The sequence below is a fragment of the Humulus lupulus genome, chromosome 3, assembly GCF_963169125.1.
Source record: "Humulus lupulus chromosome 3, drHumLupu1.1, whole genome shotgun sequence".
Classification (NCBI taxonomy): Eukaryota; Viridiplantae; Streptophyta; class Magnoliopsida; order Rosales; family Cannabaceae; genus Humulus; species Humulus lupulus.
Genome location: NC_084795.1, coordinates 9871955 through 9895201, shown reverse-complemented (window position 1 = coordinate 9895201; position 23247 = coordinate 9871955). Strand labels below are relative to the sequence as shown.

General features: G+C 34.1%; 3 protein-coding genes across 3 annotated transcripts; all 3 read left to right on the top strand.

The window, feature by feature from the left end:
• Nucleotides 1–34: 34 nt before the first annotated feature.
• On the top strand, nt 35–2019 carry LOC133822043 (uncharacterized). Its single transcript, XM_062254246.1, has 4 exons — nt 35–659; nt 756–963; nt 1076–1636; nt 1736–2019. The coding sequence occupies exons 1-4, from the start codon at nt 89–91 to the stop codon at nt 1836–1838; spliced, it is 1443 nt and encodes a 480-aa protein (XP_062110230.1). The 5' UTR covers nt 35–88; the 3' UTR covers nt 1839–2019.
• Nucleotides 2020–9456: 7437 nt separating this feature from the next.
• On the top strand, nt 9457–10974 carry LOC133822042 (uncharacterized). The gene is made up of 2 exons (XM_062254245.1): nt 9457–9948; nt 10734–10974. Exons 1-2 carry the CDS (start codon nt 9589–9591, stop codon nt 10923–10925), a joined length of 552 nt encoding a protein of 183 aa, XP_062110229.1. The 5' UTR covers nt 9457–9588; the 3' UTR covers nt 10926–10974.
• A 6565-nt stretch (nt 10975–17539) lies between these two features.
• LOC133820925 (uncharacterized) lies at nt 17540–19828 on the top strand. Its single transcript, XM_062253488.1, has 2 exons — nt 17540–18828; nt 18914–19828. Exons 1-2 carry the CDS (start codon nt 18575–18577, stop codon nt 18993–18995), a joined length of 336 nt encoding a protein of 111 aa, XP_062109472.1. The 5' UTR covers nt 17540–18574; the 3' UTR covers nt 18996–19828.
• Nucleotides 19829–23247: the final 3419 nt, after the last annotated feature.

The following is a 23247-nucleotide window of genomic DNA, read 5'->3' as shown; positions in this document are numbered from 1 at the left end:
GTACGAAATTCTAATTCGGTTTCGAGTTTTGATAATTTTTGGTCCCAATCCTCGTTGATAGCTCAGCGGGAGTGTCTGAGTGAGAAAAATGGTTAGTGCCGGAGGTTTAAGTTCTCTTCTCGCAATTCAGAGTACCACCACTGCGTCTTCTCTCTTGTTCTTCCCACATAAAACTCACCTGAACCAGTTTGCTTCGAACTTGAAGAACCCCTCTTCAGCTCTTTCACTCTTTGCTGTTATCCCCCCAAATGGTTTATGTTTCTCTACCCATCTCGCGTTTTCATCTGTTTATGGCCGGAAACGAACTGGGTCGAGACTATTTGCGTCGAAGAAGAAGCAGGGGAAGCGTGGAGTCGAACTCTTGGATGTGGAAGGTTTTGATGATGAACTAATGGGTGATGATGATATTGATATTGATATTAATGATGAAGAAGAAGAGGATGATGATGGAAGCATTCTCTTGCCATTGGAGAAGATGAACAAGTGGCTGGAGAATAAGCCACGTGGGTTTGGTGTAGAGAAGGTGTATGACACTTCCCTTGAAGACAAACTGCTCGAAGAATTGGAGCAAGGTAGACTGGCCCAGGCTGCTAATTTGAATAAGCTCAGGAAGGATACCCCAAATCCTGATTTGAAGAAAGATGAACAAAAGAAGAAAGGTTTGTGTATTTTATTGATTATTTGTTGAAGATGTTGTGAGAGTTTCAATTTTTATTCAATTCTGAATTTGTAGTTCTGGCCCGGGAATTTTGTAGCCAATGAGATTCCTCCAAACGGAGTTAGAGTGAGGGTTTCCAACCTTCCTAAAAAGAAGAATGCTCATAGAGATTTGAGCTCAGCTTTTAAAGGGGTTCCTGGTTTGATTTGTATAAATGCAATGGTATCTGGAAACAAGAAGACTAGGGACCCTATCTGCAAGGGTTTTGCTTTTGTTGATTTCAAGTCTGAGGGGGATGCTACTAGGTACATTACATTACATATACATTTATACATTCAATCAAAAAGATTCAACAAAACCAGTTTTGAATGTGTTCTCTCTTGCTATTAATCGAAATAGTGTTCATTTACTTGACAGGTTTGTACAAATTTTCTCTAGGCAACATGTAAGTTTTGGCAAAATTCAGAAGCAAATAAAATGTGAGATAATAAACTCAAAAACATCAGATTTTGCTCTTGAACAATCTGCTGGTAACACTCATGGCGTGCCTCCACTTAAAGTGAAAGCTGAAAGTTTGGGCAAGGTCCAAATTGCAGATTCTGATACTGATACAGATGGCTCTTCCCCGGAAGAATGGGAGAAGAGTTCTTCTGTTGAACACGACGAAGATGCTGGCGACGAGGTTCTTATGGCGGAATTGGAAGATGGTATGGAGAATTTGAACTTGGTTGATGTTGTGGAGATCAATTCTAGTGATAGGTTGGAAGAAAGAACGGAATCTGATGACACAAAGGATGATAATTCAGTTTCCTCGGAAGTAGAAACAATTCGGGCACTTGAGAAAAAACTACTTGCTAAACTAGGGAAAGAAGGGAAGGCTCCTAAGAAAAAACTAGCTGCTAAAGCTAAAGGAGAAAAAGCTTCTAAGAAAAAACAGGTTGTGAAAACAAAAGAAGCCATTCCAGGATCAGCCAAAAGGTATTGTTGGTTACACTTTTTGATGACTGCTATCAAATGAGATTAATTATTTCTTTTGTTGAAAAAGTTATCAACTACTGTGTTTGTTTGATGATGCAGGTTAAAGCTTAGGGAAAAGGCTGTGCTTACTGATGTGCTCTCTAAATATGCACAGAAATATTCCATTGATTCTAAGGAAGAGAGCTTAGTTAGTGGACTGTGATTGTATTGGTAAACCGGGTGTGAATGATTTTAGCTAGAGTCCTCTTTGAACAGCAGCTTGTACGATTTGTTATTTATGAAGAGAAAGCGTTTTGTCACCTACATTTTTGTATATCTAAACTCGAAATAGGCTTAGGTAAACAATACTTGTATGTTTATTAATGTCGATAGTCCTTGCTTGATTTGTGTTCTTTTAATTATGTTAACATGTTGATTGGAAGAGAAGAAAAATGGAAAGAAGTAAAAATATGAGGGATTAAAAATCGGAGAAATATAAATGATAAGCATTTGGTTGAAAAGATGTAGTAAGACTACGATTTACCAATTTTATTTATATTAATTTGTATTAAAGTTAAAGAAACAAATAATTGACTACAATCGCATGTATGGAGAGTTTGTTTTCTAGAGAAATTGTCCTTTTCAAACATATTAATGTTAGAGCTATTATTTGAGGGCATTTTAGTCTTTTTTTTAATTATTGTTATTTTATATCTTTTGCCTTATATAAAAGGCTTGGCTTATTAGTTATGGAATTGAATTTCTTAAGCGTAACCATAACTTTTTTTTTGGCTTGGGTCTCCTTCGTATTGCAGCAAACTGGGTCGAAGCATCTTTGCAGTATCTCGGTATGTGATTTTCGTGTTCATTATGAAATTTTAGGGTTTTGTCAGATTGCAGAATTTGAGAACTTTTGTTTGAGATAGCATTTGGAAATTTGTTCTTTGTTTCTGAAATGACAAGTAATAGAGATGATTCCCTTCAATCCATTAGTGTGAGGTTAGATGGAAAGAATTATTCTTATTGGAACTATGTGATGAAAAAAAATTTGAAAGGGAAAAAGATGTGGGGTTATGTTTCTGGAACTTTAGTTAAACCAACAAATGACAAAGCGGATTATGCAACTTTGCTAGAAAATTGGGAAGTGGATAATTCAAAAATTATTACTTGGATAAACAACTCTGTAGAACACTCCATAGGTACCCAACTAGCCAAGTATGAAACAGCGAAGGAAGTTTGGGACCATCTTGCAAAGCTGTATACTCAGTCTAACTTTGCAAAGCAATATCAATTAGAATCAGATATTAGAGCTCTTGAACAGAAAGATATGAGTATTCAAGAGTTCTATTCAGTTATGACAGATCTATGGGATCAATTGGCCCTTACTGAATCTGCAGAGTTACGAGCTTTTGCACCATATATTGCTCGTAGGGAGGAACAACGATTGGTTCAGTTTTTGATGGCACTTCGTGATGACTTTGAGGGACTCCGTGGCTCTATTTTGCATCGTTTTCCACTTCCTTCGGTTGATTCAGTAGTTAGTGAACTGTTGGCAGATGAAATTCGTCTTAAGTCTCAAGCAGGAAAAGGCATCCTCCCAGCACCCAGTCCCTCTGTTTTGGTAGTTCCTCCTCGACACTTTACTCACCATGAGAATAAACCTCACACAAAGGTTGGAGCTGATGAATGCAGCTTTTGCAAACAAAAAGGTCACTGGAAGGCTCAGTGTCCTAAATTAGTACATCGTGCACCTCAGCAACAAAGACATCAACTCAGACCTCCTCAATTCGGTAATCAACCGCCTCATTATGGTAGCCAACCACAGTTTGGCAACCACTCACAACCTCGACCATACCGTCCTCCGCAATTTAATGCCGCTGCTACTGTACCTCCATCTGACTCGTATGATTTTGGGGCCTCATCTTCCAATCCTGCTCTTGCTGCCCTCTCAGAACAGTTTCAAAAGTTTCTTACCATGCAGCCACATGCCATGTCCGCCTCTTCTTCGGTAGGTCAGCCCCCTACTAGCTCTTCAGATATGACATCCTCTACATGGATTTTAGATTCTGGAGCCTCGCACCATATGTCTCCACATTCGAAATCTTTTGTTTCCTTGTGTCCTGCATCATCTGTGCCTGTCATGACTGCTGATGGTACTCCTATGCCATTAGCAGGTGTTGGTTCTGTTGTCAGTCATCATTTATCACTTCCTAATGTTTACCATATTCCTAAGCTTTCACTAAACCTTGTATCTGTTGGTCAATTGTATGATTCTGGTTACTCAGTGTCTTTTTCTTCTACCTCTTGTCATGTGCAGGATCCGTAGTCTCAGAAGCTGATTGGGACCGGCCGTAGGCGGGGGGTTTATATGTTTTGGATGAGCTGAGATTACCAGTATTTGCAGCTCCTAGTGTTGATCTGTCTTCCTTTCGATTGTCTCCATCATCGTCTAGTTTTTATTTATGGCACTCTTGCCTTGGTCATGTTTCAGCTTCCCGTTTAAGATTCTTAGCTTCTACAGGAACCTTAGGAGATTTGCAAGTTCATGATATTTCTAATTGTAGTGGTTGTAAACTTGCAAAATTTTCTGCTTTACCTTTCAGTAAAAGTACTTCATGTTCTGTTGCACCTTTTGACTTAGTTCATTCTGATGTGTGGGGACCCTCTCCTGTTGCTACAAAAGGAGGGTCTAGATATTATGTCTCTTTTGTTGATGATCACACTCGATTTTGTTGGGTTTTTCTAATGAAATGTCGTTCTGATTTCTATGATATTTATGATCGTTTTCGAGCTTATGTAAAAACTCAACATGCTTCTGTTATTAAATGTTTTAGATGTGATCAAGGTGGTGAATATACTTCAAATAAATTCTGTAATTTGCTTGCTTTAGATGGAACTGTGTATCAAACTTCTTGTACAGATACCCCTGAACAAAATGGTGTTGCTGAAAGAAAGCATAGACACATTATTGAAACTGCTCGTTCTCTTTTGTTGTCCTCATCTGTGCCTAGTCAGTTTTGAGGAGAAGCAGTTCTCACTGCAGTCAACCTTATTAATAAGATTCCATCTTCAATCACTTCAGGTTTGTCCCCTTTTGAAAAACTATATGGACATATCCCTGATTATTCTTCTTTGAGAGTCTTTGGTTCTACTTGCTTTGTTCTTCGTCCTAGTGTAGAGCGTACAAAAATGTCATCACGCTCTGCACTTTGTGTGTTCCTTGGTTATGGTGATGGCCAAAAAGGATATCGTTGTTTTGATCCAACTTCTCAAAAATTATATGTATCTCGCCATGTTGTTTTTCTTGAGCATATACCCTTCTTTTCTATTCCTGGCACTACTCACAACTTGACCAAATCAGATCTTATTCATATTGATCCTTTTTGTGAGCATACAAGTACCTCTTCTCCTCAAGTTCCTCAAATTGTAGAGTCTGAATCTTCTCCTGCTCCTATAGTCCCTTTTCCACTTCATTACTCTCGCAGGTCTCGAGCTATTGATACTGGTATTTCGCAGGCTGACATTTCTGAAACACCTCCGCCTACAGCTGTTCTAGATCCTTCTGATACTGTAGATCCTCCTCGCTATCCTCAGCGCACTTGTAAGTCTACTAAACTACCACATTTTGTTTATTCGTCTTATTCTATCCCTTTCACTTCGTTTTTAGCGTCTATTCATTGTCTCTCTGAGCCTTTATTCTATCCCTTTCACTTGTAAGTCTACTAAACTACCACATTTTGTTTATTCGTCTTATTCTATCCCTTTCACTTCGTTTTTAGCGTCTATTCATTGTCTCTCTGAGCCTTTATCCTATAAAGAAGCAGTTACTGACCCTCTTTGGCAGCATGCTATGAATGAGGAACTTTCAGCTTTGCACAAGACAGATGCTTGGCATTTGGTATCTTTACCTCCTGGTAAACATACAATTGGTTCTCGTTGGGTTTATAAAATCAAGACCAAGTCTAATGGGTCTGTTGAACGCTACAAAGCTAGATTGGTAGCTAAGGGATTTTCTCAACAGTATGGTATGGATTTTGAGGAAACTTTTGCTCCTGTTGCAAAAATGACTACTGTCCGTGCTCTTATAGCAGTTGCATCTGCTCGTCAGTGGAATATATCTCAGTTGGATGTTAAGAATGCTTTCTTGAATGGCGATTTACATGAAGAGGTCTACATGGTTCCTCCTCCTGGGGTCCTTCACAATCATGGAGAAGTTTGTAAGCTTAAGAAAGCTCTGTATGATCTCAAACAGGCTCCTCGAGCATGGTTTGAGAAGTTCTCCAATGTTATTACTTCTCTTGGGTTTCTCTCAAGTAATCATGACTCAGCACTATTTGTTAAGTGTACCAATGCAGGTCGTATTCTCCTTTCCTTATATGTTGATGATATGATCATTACTGGTGATGATTTAGATGGAATTGCAATGTTAAAGTCTCAATTAGCTTCTCAGTTTGAGATGAAGGATTTGGGGCCTCTTCAGTATTTTCTGGGTATTGAAGTTGCCTTCTCCCCAAAAGGCTATCTTCTTTCTCAGTCAAAATACACTTCTGACATTATTGACCGTGCTTGTCTTACAGATACAAAAGTAGTTGCCACTCCTTTTGAGCTCAATGTTTAGTATTCTCCTTCTGATGGCACTCCCTTGCATGATCCTACTTTGTATCGCACTATTGTTGGCAGTTTGGTTTATCTCACTATCACTCGCCCTGACATTGCATATGCTGTTCACATTGTTAGTCAATTTGTTGCCTCTCCTACTACTGTTCACTGGGCAGCTGTTCTTCGCATTTTGAGGTATCTTCGGGGTACTATCTTTCAAAGCCTTTTGTTTCCCTCCACTTCTTCCTTGGAGCTGCGTGCATACTCTGATGCTGATCATGGTCGTGATCCCACGGATCGGAAGTCTGTTACTGGTTTCTGTATCTTTTTGGGTGATTCTCTTATTTCTTGGAAAAGTAAGAAACAAACTGTTGTCTCCCAATCTTCCACTGAAGCAGAGTACCGCGCTATGTCATCTACTACCAAAGAAATTGTTTGGTTAAGATGGTTGCTTGTAGATATGGGTGTATGTCATTCTCAACCCACTCCTATGTATTGTGACAATCAGAGTGCCATCCAGATTGCTCACAACTCAGTTTTTCATGAACGCACCAAGCACATTGAGATTGATTGTCACTTCACTCGTCACCACCTGAAGCTTGGCACTATCACTTTGCCTTTTGTTCCTTCTTCTTTACAGATTGTTGACTTCTTTACTAAGTCTCATTCTATTTCTCGTTTTCAATTTCTAGTTGGCAAACTCTCGATGCTTATTGTTGCTGCATCGTGAGTTTGAGAGGGGGTGTTAGAGTTATTATTTGAGGGCATTTTAGTCTGTTGACGCCGTTTTTCGTCAAACAGTGACAGAAGAGCACATAAACAATAGTTAATAATGACCAATTGAAATAAAACAATGTAAACACACGATTTTTACGTGGTTCAACAGTTAAATCTGCCTAGTCCACGAGTCTTTGTTATTAAACTCAAGATTATCTCTAGGAATTATTCAAGAATGAATTCTCCAGAGTTTTCTCTCAAGGATCAGAATTTCGGTCATTTACAATGATGCATGACCTCTCTATTTATAGAGAAGGCTGCAGAATACTATCCCACATATTTTGGGTAGTTACTCTTTTTGTATAAATAAAATAAATGGCTTTAAATGCCTATATTCAGATATAAAAGGAAACGTCCCCTGAAGACCAGGAGACGTATAACTGACCAAATAATATCCCACGATTCTAGGGGATTTACAATAATAAATGAGGATTACATCTCATATTTATAACACTTGTAGATATTCAAGGTGGTTATCGCGTATCTCTAAGGTTTTAGCCTCACAGGTTTCCCGTCATCTATCGAGCTAGGAATATCTCCCGAGGCCACATGGCTTTCGAGATCGTACGTGCGTCGAGCTCGGGACCCCTGATCCGAAGTCGTCCCTGAAGATGAGTGTGTTCCCGAAGCTATCTTTCGAGATCATGAATACTTCGAGGTCGTCTATATCCTGCAAGCTCGACATACAATCCTGGAGCATGTTCCCAACCTTATGAGTCCACTTATTTGCGAATCCAACTTTCGAGGTCATAATTAACATAGCTCGAAATTTGGGTGTAACATAGTCTTTTCTTAATTATTGTTGTTTTATATCTTTTGCCTTATATAAAAGGCTTGGCTTATTAGTTTTGCAACCTATAATACTTTTATCTATTTTGCAATACACTTTAGCATCCTTTTTCTCTCTTCATCTTTTTTGCTATCTATCATTTGAGTTTTATGGATTGTGTCTTTGCATAATTATCAATTAATAGTGTGCGAATTTAAAAAAAATCCAAATAAATTTGAAAAAAAAGTTTTAGTATGAGAGAGAGAGAGAGAGCAACTAATGTCTCACTCTCTCTATTCAATTTATAATATATTTAAAAAAAAATTGACTCATAAAATATAATTGTAAAATTTTATAAAATTAACATTAATAGCTAATTAAATTAAATTTAAAAGTTTAATTATTAAAAAAATAATTATGTTACTAATTTGCATTTTTCAGAAGCATCTATTGCCCAACAAAAAGAAAAAATCAATAAAAATTTACCTAAAATCAAATAACTAAATGCATTTTTTTTTGCGCCATTAGGCAAAATCATCATGTCTAGTGCATTTGTTCCAAATAAATCTCTCACTAAATGCAATGGACATTCCAAAAAATATATATTACAAGTACAATTATTTAAAGGGGAGTATACTCTTTTTTCCTTATTATAGTTTCTATCTCATTTAGTTTTTCGTAATAAATTTTTTAGCGAGACAATGTTATATAAATTGTATATTGAGGTTTCGTTTGGATGGTGGGATTGAATAATTTTTTTAATGTAATTTTGTTATTAAACTAGAGAAGATATTACAATAATTAATCCACCAACCTAAATAATCCCTCTATTTTGGGATAACTCAATCCTATTAAAAAATTTATGATAATTTTATCTTATTCAATCCTCATCTCCATATAGATTTTAGTAAGGAAAAAAAAAAATTGCTACTTTGCTTCCAATTTATTTATTCTAATTCATTGTTACCAAATGATCATCTCATTCATTCTTCTCTATTTTTTAATTCAATCCTATCTAATCTCACCATTCAAACGTGACCTAAGAATATACTAAGGCGTGTTTGGTATGGGGGTTTGATTTGATAGGAATAGGAATGTCAAATTTATCTCATGTTTGGTAAATTTATTTTTAATGAGTTGAGAATTTGATTTGAAGTAATCTTAACATCTTTAAAATCTTGAGTTTCAATTTCCCTTAATCTAAATATCTTCTAATTCTACTCCCACAAATTCAAACCTCGTATCAAACACTCTAAGTAGAGTGTTAAGAATAGTATACTTGACTTCACAATAATGTTCTTATCCATAATTGCTACTCACCAACTATTTGTGAAGAAATAAGATAGCAAGTAGGATAGTTTTTATCCTATAAAATTTAACTAAATTTTTTATTATAAAAAATCCAACCGGTAACCAAAACCGGTTATAAAAAGTAAGTCTTCACCCTATAAACCAATTGTCAGAATAGTACACATAAGTGCACTTGAGGACAGCACCTTCCCAACACTTTTACAATAAAACAATTGGCATATAATAAATTGAAGGAGCAAAAGTCATTCTTCTTATATGTCAAGCGGTTTGGAATCGTTGGTCTTGTATTTTATAGTGCGTTTATATATTGTTTTTACAACACAATGGACATTTAAAATATATACAAGTATCGACTATTTACATTTAGACCCCAAGTGTTGGATTGGGACACGATCCTTATCTTACCCAAACTTGTCCAAAGCCAAAAGTTTCTATTTACAACTACAAGTACTCATTTTTGTGTTTAGCAAAAAAAAAAAAGTACTCATTTTTGTGTGGCTTGGCTTCAATCCCAATAATGCTAACTCAGTTGGGAAATTGGTCTTCTTCAACCCCTTTGTTAGTGCCCTGTGTTCTTCCTGGTAGAGCCATAGCCATAGCCATAGCCAGTAGTACTACTTCTGGTTCATGCCAAATTATTAGGGTTAGAGAAGTAACAAGTTTAAGCAGTAGTAGTAGTATTAGTACTAAGCTTTACGCTGCTGCCAGGAGAAGAGTGAGATTTAACGAAGAAGATGAAGATGATGATGAAGAAGAAGAATATGGTTATCACGAAGAGATTGGAATGTTGGAACTGTATAGTCAAAATGCTAGAGGTGAAGCACTTCTAGTCCAAACTGTGCTCCATGCTCAAGAAATCCAAATCCTTATCTTCAAGGTCAGTTATTTCTACTTTTCATACTATATATATATATATAGTACAGTTATATAGATACACTCTTCTCTAGTATATTACATTTACATGAATTTTAATACAATACATTATTTTAATTGAAATCCACTGAAATCTTAGAAGAATAATGTGGATGTATCACTATAATTGTCATTTTTCAAAATTCAAAATATTTCAATTTCACCCCTATAATATTTAATTTCAAGAAAAGTAAACTGTTATTCATAATGAAAATTCTACCCTCATTCAGCACTTTGATACAATTCATGACTCCTTTTTTTTTATTTTCCATAAGTATCATACTTTTAAGAATATTTTGAAAAATACCTCTTTGTTCATAAATTTGATTTTTGTTTAATGCCAAGGAAAAAAAATCAAATTCCATGAACAGTAAGCAGCTATTCTTAATGAAAATTCTACCCTCATTCAGTATTTTGAAATAGTTAATGACTCAATTTTTTTTTTTTTTAATTTTCCAAAAGTATCACAATTTTAAGCATATTTTTAAAAATATCATGTTGTATCTCTTTGTTCATCTTTCATTTTTTCCAAGGAAAAGGGAAATCAATCAAAGAAATTATTCTGCTTTGACCCTCATGAAGAAGAACAATTAATTATGTTACTAAAGAATCAACTTTTTTTTTTTAAAATTGACAAAGAAGTATGAGTTCTACTTTCATCATCTCCTAGTTTCTATATTGTTAAGCCCTAATTTAATCATTATACATAGTTTTTTTTTGGTATAATAATTAGAGTACATGATATTTCAGGGATTCTCTTCATGCTTAAGCTATAGTACATCACCAGACCCATCCAAGAGCATTGTTCCAGCCAGAGCTGTGATAAAGTCCATAGACAGAATTAAAGGTCCTTTTGACCCATCTAATATAGAGTACATTCAAAAAGGCCTATCATGGGAAGAATTTAAGACCACTCTCCTATCCGAATATGAAAATAAATAACTCCACAAATTACTCTTTTATTTAATACCACTTCTACTATCTCACCCAATTATATTGCCTTGTGTTGTGCCCATTAATTATGAGGAAAATTTCCAAGAAGAAAAAAAAAGGTATAAAATTTTGGAAAAGAGTGGCAGGTTAGTTGGGTTAGAGACCCAAATCTAAGTATTGACATTGCGAGGAAACTTTTTTATAAATTATGGAGATTTTCTAAGCAATATTTTTTAGAACATGTTCACACATTGTAAAACAAATGAAAAAAAATGTTTTAAAACAAGCCCTAAATATAATTTTTTTTTGTTTAACAATGAACATTTCATTGAAAACAATCTGAGTTTAATACATTCAATAAAGAGATGGAAAAACATCTATTAATACAAGTCCATACATGAATTAAGGATGTCACAGAAAAATTAGAGAATAAACTTGCTATATCCTCTAACAAAGACCCAACTTATTATAATAGAAGGATCTCGTATAGAAATCAGATACTAAAGTCAAATAATCAGTCTTCATAAAATATAAAGGGAGCTCAATCAGAAAATACCAATCGAAAGTCACTATTAAAGTTAAAACTTCTGTTTGGATGACAGTTAAACTTCCTACAAAAACATTGTAACACTTAATGAGAATAGAGAGACACATATAGCAATTACAAAGAAAGTTATGTTATTAGTTAAAATGTAAAAAATTCTAATATTATTGTTACAGACAGCCTTAAATATGATTGTTACCACATTTATACCCATAAATATATAAATATTAATTGTTAATTAAAATAGTCCATTCTTTTCAATATACATGAGTTACTTTGGACTATGCTTTTATTCATGGATTTCAAAAGCTTTATTTTGGAACATTTGTGTAGCACATATTAGTATAAATAGATAATATTAAATTCTCATATAAGTTCCATATTTGTGGTACCAAGGCTTCATGTAATTCTTTTTAAAGGGTGTTTAATTTTTGAAGAAAAAAAAATAACCATATAATTTTTATTCAAAAAAAAAAAACCACATAATTTTTATTTAAAAAAAAAAATCGGGAGGGGTGCAAGCCCCTATGCTTACACTTACTTCCAAAAATGGCAACTTATACCTAAAAGAAGGGTGCCGAAATTCACAAATATTATCAGCTAGCTTATGGATTTTTGCTAATTTCATTTATGGAAGGAGTTTGGGTTTAATATTTCAATATGTGACAAGACAACTTGCGAAATTGATTATAATCTTCTAATTATGAGGGAAGTATGATAAAGCATTACCTATAATTAATTTATTTTCATGTTACGAGTACTAATCAGACTCAAATTATAAAAGCATCTACAATGCTAGCACTCTCTCATGTTGCCAAAAAAATTAAAATATTAATAATTTTGTATTCTCTTTCATCCACATAATCAAAAATATTTTTATTAAAATAAGAAACAAGTTGGGCAACGTTGCCAACTTTTGGCACTCTCTCTTGGCAATAATCTAATTTGGGGACCCATTTTTCTGATTTGAGACCCACAAATGACTATGGCAACTCTTCTAGCTTCAGCATTGGAGTTGCTCTAAGTAGGTAAGTTAAATAATTAAACATTACATATAGTCTAAGATGACACAAAACAACAATAACAAAAACAACCTAAAATAAAAATCACAAATTCACAGTAATTCAATAGTCTAAATTAGTTTATTAAAAAAAAGTCTAAATTAGTATATTGTTTTCACAAATGATCAAATAATGCATTTCAAAAGAAGTATGAGCGTTCATCGGTCGATTTGAGCAGTTTAGGTGGATTTTCAACCCATCCAAACTTATAATCGGGTTGACACTTGCAACCCGTAAATCACCCAATAAAAAAGAATTGGACTCCAACTTGACCATTGGTTTAGTAAGGTTAACCTGCCCAAATTGCCGAATTTTTTGTTTCTTAAACAAAATTTATTTTTCACTAGAAGTTTTAATAATTTTATCTATTTTTAGTTTGAACTTGTAATTTAAATAATTGTTACTTTAAAATTTAGGAGTTTTTTTATTTAATTAAAATTAAATTTATATAATGTATAATTAATAATTATACATATAAAAAAATTAAACAAATCATTAATCAGGCGGGTGATGTTATATTGGGTAGGTTGTCAAAAATTTCAACTCGCTCAGTATAATAATTGGATTATTTGAAATGAAGTTTAAGTTTTTCGAGTTTGCATTTTTCGTTTGTTTTTTTGGATTGGTTTAAACAATTTATTTGAGTCGAGTGTGTGGGTTGTAATTTTTTTTAACAACCCTAATAGTGACTTAGTGAGCATCTGTATCCTTGATTATTCCATGTTGACCAATAAAATTTTGCAAGCAAACATTTTCATCTACTGCCATTAGTGATATGTTGTGGGTTTTTTTTTAACTTAGTGTTTTTGTATTTTCATTTATTTGTAGTATTTTAAAGTATTGTTATTTGTTTTCAATTTCAGGATTTTATATTATTGGTATTATGTATTTTTTTTACCACTTTAGTATTTTAATTTAATCTTATCTTGTCTTTTCTATAAAAGTTAGTATTTATAAATTCGCGGTATGGTTTTTTCTTCTTTAAAATTGTTATTTTTTTAACCATATAATTATTATAAACAAATTTATAAATATTAAAATACAAAATAATCAAACATATATAATACAATTTTTTTAATATATATAACATTAAAAATAAGGATATTGATGTGATCAAATCTTATTTAAGGACTAAAATGTAAGATCAGTTTTCTTTTTCTTTTTAGGATTAAAATAATGCTTTGGACTATTGAAACACCAAAATGGTACACCTTTGGAGATGTGAAAATTTTCTAATTTATTTTTATTGATTTAATATTTAAATTGTTCAAAGACTACAATGATAAAGTTTACATTTTAATTAGAAAATAAAATAAAAGAAGACTAATATTTATTTATTGTCAAGTAGGTTAGTTGCAACTCGTTATCGTCTCCTTGTTATTCAAATATTAACTACAAGTTATGTAACAATCGACTTGTCCTTTTTATATTTGTTAAACATAATACATTATTATGAAAATGAAAAATATGTATACATTTATTTTGATATCATTTTAGATTTTTCATACTTATCAACTAACAGTGTGTTTGACATTGACAATATTTCTTATTTTGAATAAAATAAGTACTTGACATTGTTTTCGTATAACAATTTAAAAAATAGAATTAAAGAAAGTAGAAAATTATAAGAGCAACCCAAATTTAATTTTGATCATTTTGAGAATTATTATATATTATTGGTATAAGTTGAAAATTAGTCAGTTTAATGAGTTCTTAACTAAAATTATCCCATAAATATTTTTAGTTTAGTTCTACCCATTTTTATCACAGACAATTCCAAAAATACTCTTCATCACATGGTTCTCTTCTAAAAACAGTATCCACAGATTATAGGGGTATAATAAGTATATTGATTGAAATAGTGAGTATTATACTAAAACTTAAAAATTATAGATAAAAAAGAAATGACTTACCTAAAAGTGGCTACTGGATTTAATTTCAACTATATTATTTCTCTCTTATCCATGTTTTTACATGAGGAATTTACATGAAATATAGGAAAATTCAATAAAATTTTATATATATGGCTTTTTTTTGTGTGTGCATTTTTTATGGTTTTTTTTTGTTGTTTTCCTTTTTTATGGGTTTTGTTTTCCCATATTTATCAAAATATTGCTTCTGTATCCCATATTTTTTTGTATACGTTTATTTATTCTATATGGGTATTTTTGTGAGGGAATTTCTGTCTTTATTATTATTATTATTATTATTATTATTATTATTATTATTTTGGTAAACATTTTTGTAAGAAAATTTTAATTCAGTAGTTGTTTATTATGCATTTATGTGAATTTTTGTGAGGACTTTTCAGTCATTTTAAGTATTTTTTTTTAAAAAAAAATTTTTGTAAGGAAATCAATTCCCAGTATGCATGCAGGTACTTGAGTACATATGCTCTATCACGTTTTTATCTGCATCACGTTTTCTTCAGTGGTGATATTTGTTCTTAGTTTTCGTTCTGTTTTAGGGTTTATTTGAGTTTTTCGTTGTGGATTTTGTGCCCTCTATGTGTGTCTTCGTCTCGGTGAGTACCTGGTTTCAGGTATGTATTTTCCGTTTGCTTCAGTTTCACGTTTTTTATATATCGTTTGGTTCGAATTTTTTCTTTCCTTCAACATTTGATTTTTTGTGTTGATTTCTTCTTTTTTTTTTTTTTTTTTTTCTTAGGATTTTTATAAGTTTCTCGTTGTGGATTTGTGCCTCTTTGTGATGTTTTCGTATCGGTGAGTACCCGGTTTCAGGGTTTATTTTTTTTATTTTTTTAATGTATATTGATTGTTAATTTTGCTTTGTATTATCTATTTTTCTGTCTTGGGTGGTTGTTTTTTAATCTGTGTTAATGGTGGTTTTTATTTTTGGTGCACGATTTTATCGTTAGTTTTTTAGTGGGATTTTTGTCAGTTTTTTATCAGTTTATTTTTTGGGAAGTTTGTGGGTAGTTATTTGTAATTTGTGCTCTATATATAAGTATATCTGTTATTCTTTTTTCATTTGTGTTGTTTGTTTTTTTTATGCAGTGCATTGTATATTTTAATTTTCGAAGTTGTGTCATGGATCACTCTGGAGAAACCGGTGGTGTTTCTGGTTCTGAGAAGAAAATTTCTGGTATAGTAGAGGATGAATCGAAGAATGTAGGGGATGATATTGGTGAGATTCTTCCTCGAAGGAGTAACATTACACATTTGAAGTCTGTTGCAAGGAAGAAGAGTAAATCCCCTTCCTCTGTTGCAAGGAAGACAAGTAAATCGCCTTCCACTGTTAAACAGACGAAGGATTTGTGTGCATCTGGTAGTAAGGATGCTGGAGATGATTCTCATGAGACTAAACATGTTGTGGTATGTGTTTATTTTTTTAAGTATAATAATAAAAAATTGTTCATCTGTTTATGTTTCTGTTATTGTGTTTCATATTCGGTGGATTCTGTTTGTTTTATTTTTTTATGGTTGTGTATCTGGTTTCTTGTAGATTTGTAGTTAATTTGCATAATGTTCAATTCTGTTTTGTGTTTGTTTTGTTGTTATTGTTGTGTTTTCTTTTGTTGTTAAACTGTTTTATTTTTTTTTTGTACCTGGTTACATGTGGATTCTGTTTGTTTTATTTTTTTATGGTTGTGTATCTGGTTTCTTGTAGATTTGTAGTTAATTTGCATAATTTTCAATTCTGTTTTGTGTTTGTTTTATTGTTATTGTTGTGTTTTTTTTTTGTTAAACTGTTTTTTTTTTTTGTACCTGGTTACATGTGTACCTGGTTTCATGTGTACCTGGTTACATGTGTACCTGGTTTCTTTGCAGATAACAGTGAACGATTTTGCTTAATGAGTTTGTAATTGGTTACCTTAGTGAATGAATTGTTTTTTTTATTATATGTATATTTCAACCATACAAAGTTAAATACATATAAGTGGTTTTATAAATGTAAAGTACTTATCAATTTTTCATGTTTATATTTTTTGAAACTGGTTACATGTTTAATTGTTTTTTTCTTTTTCTGCAGGCTCATTTAAAGATAAACCCCTCCAAGAGGTTTGGTAGTAAGGTTCAACATTTTAATGACAAGAGTGTCATTACTGACTTGAAATCTAAGTTGACGAAAAGTCAGAAATCATTGTTTAAGAAGACACCATTTGGGCACTTTTTAGAAGTATGTGATATTCATTTTCAAACTCAACTTGCCCAACTTGTGTTATTGAGAGAGGTGTCTCATGAGAGGGAGGGAAGAGGAAATGTGGTTTAAGCTTGTTCGTAGAGTTTGTAGGTTTTCTGTTGAAGAGTTTGCTCTAGTTACGGGTCTTAGATGTGATGGTGATTTTGATTTAAATCGTTTTCAAAAAAAGAAAGTTTTGTTTAAGAAAAAAATATTTGGCCGTTTTGTTGGTAAGGTGTCAAAGTCTGAATTACGAAATGCTTTTATTAGTAAGGATCCAGTTGATGATGAAGATGTTGTCAAATTGGGTATAGTTCATAACTTAGTTAACTATTTGTACGGCTATACTAGTGAGAAGTTGGTTGATGATTTCTTTTTTGAGATGGTTGATCGAGATTTTTCTGAATTAACAAATATTAGTTTTGGGAAGTTTGTATGGGATAGGAGTTTTCATTATTTGAAAACTGCTTTGAAGGGTGGGAATAAAATCTTTGATGGACTTTTCGTTGATGGGAAGGTTGGCCTTCACCCTTACAAACTTCTTGGGTTTCCAATTGCATTTCTTGTATGGATATATGAAAGTATAGCTGAGTTGAGTCCTGAGTTTTGTCAACGGGTTGGGAAAAAATTTCCACGTTTGTTGAATTGGAAGAGTACTGACAATGCCTTCTATGCAAACTTGGTGGGAAAGGTTTTCAACAATCAGAAGGTATAATATTTTTGTTTTGTACCTGGTTACTTGCTAAATTTGTTTTATACATTTTTGGATTTGTGTTTGTGTACCTGGTTTCAATTGATGGTAACCAGTTTCTTGATTTTGTATATATATATTTTTAATTTATTCAGTTGACTATCCTGAATGTCTATCTGTCTTCTGAGGAGAGGAAGAAACTGGCAGTAAAGAAGTTTAAGTTTGAGCCTCTATACTTGCCGAAGGTGTGTGCTGAAGATGGAGACAGTAGTCCGGGTACCCAGGTACTGGTTAGTTTTGTTGTTTGTTTTAGTTAAAAAAATATATTATTTTGTTTTGAAATTTATAGGTTTCTTTTTATGTTTTTTTTTTTTTTTTGCTGTTTTGTAAAGTATTTTATTTTGTTTTTTTTAGGTTGATAGTGAAAAGTTGAGATTGATTTGTGAATCAATCTCATCAATAAAAGCAAGCCAAGAAACTATTATTAGTGACATTGCAGTTATGAGATCTGAGTTCATGGGGAAACTCAGTGATTTGTCTGCAATGATTGCAAAATTTGTTGCAAAAAATTCTGAAAAAGTTGCAAATACAAGTGATGAAAGTGCTGGTTTTAATGAAGGGGAAAAGCCAGCTGATTTTGATAATGCTTCCAGTCCTATTTCTGATGATTCTAAGGTAACTTGTTTGTTTTTATGCTTTATTGTTTTTTTTTAACCATTTTTAGTTGTAACCAGATTGTTTTTTTTTTTTTTTGGGCTAGGATTGTGGAATTGATTCAGTTGAAGAGTCTGATGGTAGTAAAGTAACTGGTTTATGTTTCTTAATAGTATGTTGTGTTTTTGTAGTTGATTAGTGTAACCAGTTACTGTTGTAACCAGTTTCATTATTTATTTTAGGGTGTCAAGAAGAATTTAAATGAAAATTTTGATGCTGTTTATTCTGGGTTGGAGTTGTCAAATGTTGTGGGTGGAGATAAGGTTTTGTAATTTATTTTTGTTTTTGTTTCTTGTATTATTTTATTTAAAATTGAATTTGTTGTAATTGATTTTATTTTTATTCATTATAGGATTTTTCAAAGAAGCCTGAGTTCAGTTCAGTTGGTTTAAGTTCTGAAGAAGTATATGTGGATCCAGAGATTTTGAATGTTATTGATAAAACTGTTAAGTATGCAGAAGGAGAAAAGAGATTTAGTGGGAGTAAGGATGATTGGAAAGTTGTGATGGTTGGTGATGATGATGAAGTTCATGTTGCTATTGAAAAGAGGGAGCCTAAACCTAGTACTCATGTCAAATATCCTTTTGTTACTGAGTTTGGTTCTTCTGAAGTAAAAGAAACTATGAAGAGGAAGGGAGAGGAAGTGGTGATTGTTAGAGGATTGCTACCATTTGAAGATGAAATTGGGCAGAATGTTTCAAAGAATGAATGCCTGGATTATATTTCTTGGATTGAGGATAAAATGAATTTTAAGAATAAGTATGTTTTTTTTTTATATTTTGTTTAATATTATTATTCTTGATATTTAATTGTTTGTTAATATATATATTTTTTTGTTTTGAAGGAAGAAGAAATTTTCTGATGTCAATAACATTATCAATCCACCAATGGATTATTCTTTTGTTAAAATTTCTGAGAAGATGTAGTTTTACAAGCTTCAAACTTGTGGGGAGGACCTTATGGACACTATAAGTAACCAGGTTCTTGGTATAATGTTTATTAATTAGTATTTGTTTGTTTAGATGTTTTTTTTTTTTGTTGATCATGTTTAAGACAAGTAACCAGGTTCCTTTTAGTACTGTGTGTAAATTGTTTTTATTATTTATGGGTAGTAACCAGGTTCTTGTAGCATTGTGTGTAACTTGTTTTTTTTATTATATATTGGCTAGTATCCAGGTTCTTGGTATAATGTTTATTAATTAGTATTTGTTTGTTTAGATGTTTTGTTTTTTTTTTTGTTGATCATGGTTAAGAGAAGTAACCAGATTCCTTTTAGTACTGTGTGTAAATTGTTTTTATTATTTATGAGTAGTAACCAGGTTCTTGTAGCATTGTGTGTAACTTGTTTTTTTTATTATATATTGGCTAGTATCCAGGTTCCTAACTTTTGTATGTTTATTTATTTTTTGTAGCATATCAATGTATGTTTTTATTACTTGAGGAAGAAGATTAAGTTGATTGATGGTTTGAACAAGAGGGTTACAACTACAGACTCTTGGTTTGATGCAACTATCAAGAATTTGTATGATAACTTTGTGGCAGCCAAATGTGATTCAAGCAGCATTCGTTTTGATAACCTCATTTTAGATTACATTATTGGTGAATATTTGTTTTGTAACACTCCTTGGGTGGATGTGGATCATGTTCTTTTTCCTGTGCATGTGAAGGTTCAGTTGCATTGGATTTTTATTCACTTTTCCATTAAGAGTAGGATGTTAACTGTAATGCCCCAGATTCCCTATTATGGTTAATGGCTGGATTAGTAGGCTGGGAGGGCCATAACTGTTTAATTATGCCATTAAATGTGCTTATGTATGTTTATGGGAAAATATATTATGATATGATGTTAAATGCATGCATGTGAGTCCATATTTGTTTACGAGGGTGTTTTGGTAATTTGGCCCGTTGGGGGTATAATTGAATATCTGTTAGCATGTTAATGATATATTGTGAGACCACATTATAATGTGGATTGGTTCGAGTATTTCGACATGAGACGATCTTTAAACATGATTTATCGGTTTGGTCATAACAGGTTTGAGCTCGGGGCTTGGGGTGAGTCTCGGGGTTGTAACGCCCTGGTTACCCCAGAACAGTTACGGTGAACGGTGAACTGGAAATTTGACCCGCTACCAGAGTCCTTTGGTTAAAAAACGTGATCTAAGTGTTATTATCAGGTTAAGGTGAAAAACCAGTAAAAAGGAAATGGTGCATTTCATTAAGTAAACAAACTGCTCACGAGCCTTTCAAAATGTTTACAAGTAGTTCGTAATACAAAAGAGTCACTACAGTTTCAAATTTACAATCCCCGCCGGCCTAAGCGGCAAAAATAGGGTAAACCCCTAGTCCCTCTGAGAACTCCTTTACCGTGGCGGTCAAGCGACCCTGTATGTACACAACAACGCCCAAGCTCTCCACTCAGGGCTGGTTAAGCTTTTCCTTCCCTTTACCTGCACCACGTAGCACCCATGAGCCAAGGCTCAGCAAGAAAACACAAGAAAACATGATATAATATCAACAGCGATCATAATAACCACTCAGGACTATCAGTCCAAACAAATAGGTGACAATAGCCGAAAGTCACAACAACGAGCATCGCTCCCTCTAGCCATGTGACGATAGGGTCGCCGGGGATTAACTGATAAGAAGTTCCTTCATAAGTTGATCAGGACAGGTGTATGGTGATTAGTCACCAACATAACCTTCCTCACGACTCTAGAGTCGAAACTACGGACAACGTCCCTTAGCCATGTGACAAACGGTCACCAGGGTCATATACCTTGGCTATAACCATCTGGTCGTAGACCAGGCAAGCGCTTATAAGTTCTTCGACCTTAGGGCCGATCCCGCATTAATGCCATAGAGCCATTCAATGCGTGATCATCAACTTTAGAGTCGGTCCCTGACTAGTCAGTGTCTTAAACAGGTAATCAGCATTCATTAGCATTTAATATGCAATCCACGTTCACATATATCAACCAACATGCCTCAATATCAAACCATGCACATCATATACCTGTACAGGGTGCAACTGTATCCATACACTGTTTTCTTACCTCAGGTTCGAGTGAAAAGTATGATAAAGACGACCCTTGAGAACGATCGATCTTTTAGTTCCTTAGCTGTTACCTAATCACAACCAATTATAACCTCCATTAATGAGAATCCACAATAATAGGGTCTTAACCTAAGCACCACCCTCGGGACCTCAAAACATTCCCACACAGTGAGTAGATTCGATCCCGGGCCTTAAGGATTGAAACCCCAAGTCAAAAACCCTTAAAAACACTCAAAACGGGGTTTGGAAGGAACAGGGTAGCGCTACAGCGCTCAACCCCTAGCGTCACAGTGCTCTACACAGAACCTCCCAAGAGCCAGAAAGCCTCCTAAGGAGCGCTATAGCGCCCTAAGGTGGGCGTTGTAGCGCTACCTCCAGACCCAATCTCCCCTGAACCGACCTTCTTCAATTCCTTCGATTCTAACTTGATTTCCAAGCTTCCAAATCCTATTCTTGATGCCAAATGAACCCAAAAACCTTCCCAACACACCCCAAACATCACAAGCATGGGAACCCTAGCCAAAACTCCCAACAAAACCATGAATTCACCCTAGAAATCTCAGCTGCAAAATAAAACCAGAACAGGGAAAACTAGAGAAAACCATGGTTAGAAACTTACCCAAGGCTTGGCTTAGGATGATCTTCAATGGTGGAACTCCCAAGGCTTGCTTCCCAAGCTTGAATCCTCAAAATTGGTTCAAAAACCACAAAGAAAAGTGAAGAGAAGAAGGTACGGGAGAACTCCTCTTGCATACTCTGTTTTTTCCACTACTTTCTTCAGCCATCAAGAGTTATATCTATCCTAGGGGTGAAATATCCATTTTACCCCTAGGTCAATTAATACTTTCTAAAGGCTCCCAATGGCATATTTGGTACTTCCCTCCTAACTCGTTAATCATAATTAATGCTCTCCAATTCCCGCTATTCTCAATAATCATAAACACCAATAACTCACATCCCGTTACCCTTTATCTCCCGGTAACGCTCTAATCATCAAAATCACCCCGAGACTCAACCCAAGTCCCGACACTTAAACCTGTTGTGACTAAACCACTAATCAATATTCTACGATCGTCTCATGTCGAAAAGCTCGAACAAACCCACATCATAATGTGGTCTCAACACATATCATCGACATGCATACAATTAGCATTATATTATAATATAATTCTCATAAACATGCATAAACACATTTAATGGCGTAATTAAACAATTATGGCCCTCCCGGCCTACTAATCCAGCCATTAACCATAATAGGGAATCCGGGGCATTACAGGGGTGATATTTATGGATATGGCGTTACCGGGGATTTTAGGGTAACAGGATATGAATTATTGGTGTTTGAGGATTTTGAGATTAGCGGGAATTAGGAAGCGTTAATTATAATTAACGGGATAAGCGGAAAGTACCAATTTTGCTCTTGTGATGGTTTTAGAGGCTTAAGATGACACAAGGGTATTTTGGTCATTTTAGGGAGGATATATGTGACTTTAGGTGGCTGTTGGCTGTAGAAAGTGGTAGACTAAACAGGACAAAAACAGAGACTCTCATCTTCCTTTCCCGTACACAATTTCCTTCATTCTTCCTTTGAGGTTCTTGAGTTCTAGGTGGGGATTCAAGCTAGGAAACTCAAGGGCTGGCTTGGTGGTCTTGGTTCAATCATTGAAGAAGGTTCAAATCTGAATTTGAGGTGAGTTTTAGTCACTGGTTTCAGGTGTTGCTCTGTTTTCGTTTTAGTTTTCAATTCATGGTTTTTGATGTGGGAAGTGAGAATCAAAGGGGGTTTTTGTGTTGTTTTGATTGAGGTTTGATGAGGGTGAGCTATGGGTGTTATTTGGGGGTTTAAATGAGTGTTTGAAGGAGGTTTGGAGTTGGTTCGAAAGGTTAGTTCCAAGGGAAAACGCAGGGGAGAGTTGGCTGGTGCGTGATGGTTTCTTGGCTGGTTTGCGTAATGAGCCGCGGCCTGTCTATGGTGTGCCGCAGCCTGAGTTGGCTTAAAAGGTGAAAATGGCCCTGTCAGGAGGGGTGAGCTGCGGCATGGCTCTGGTGAGCCGCGGCCCATCAGGGCAGATTTAGCCAAAAAGGTATTTTTGGCTTGGGGATTCAAACCTTAGGCTTCG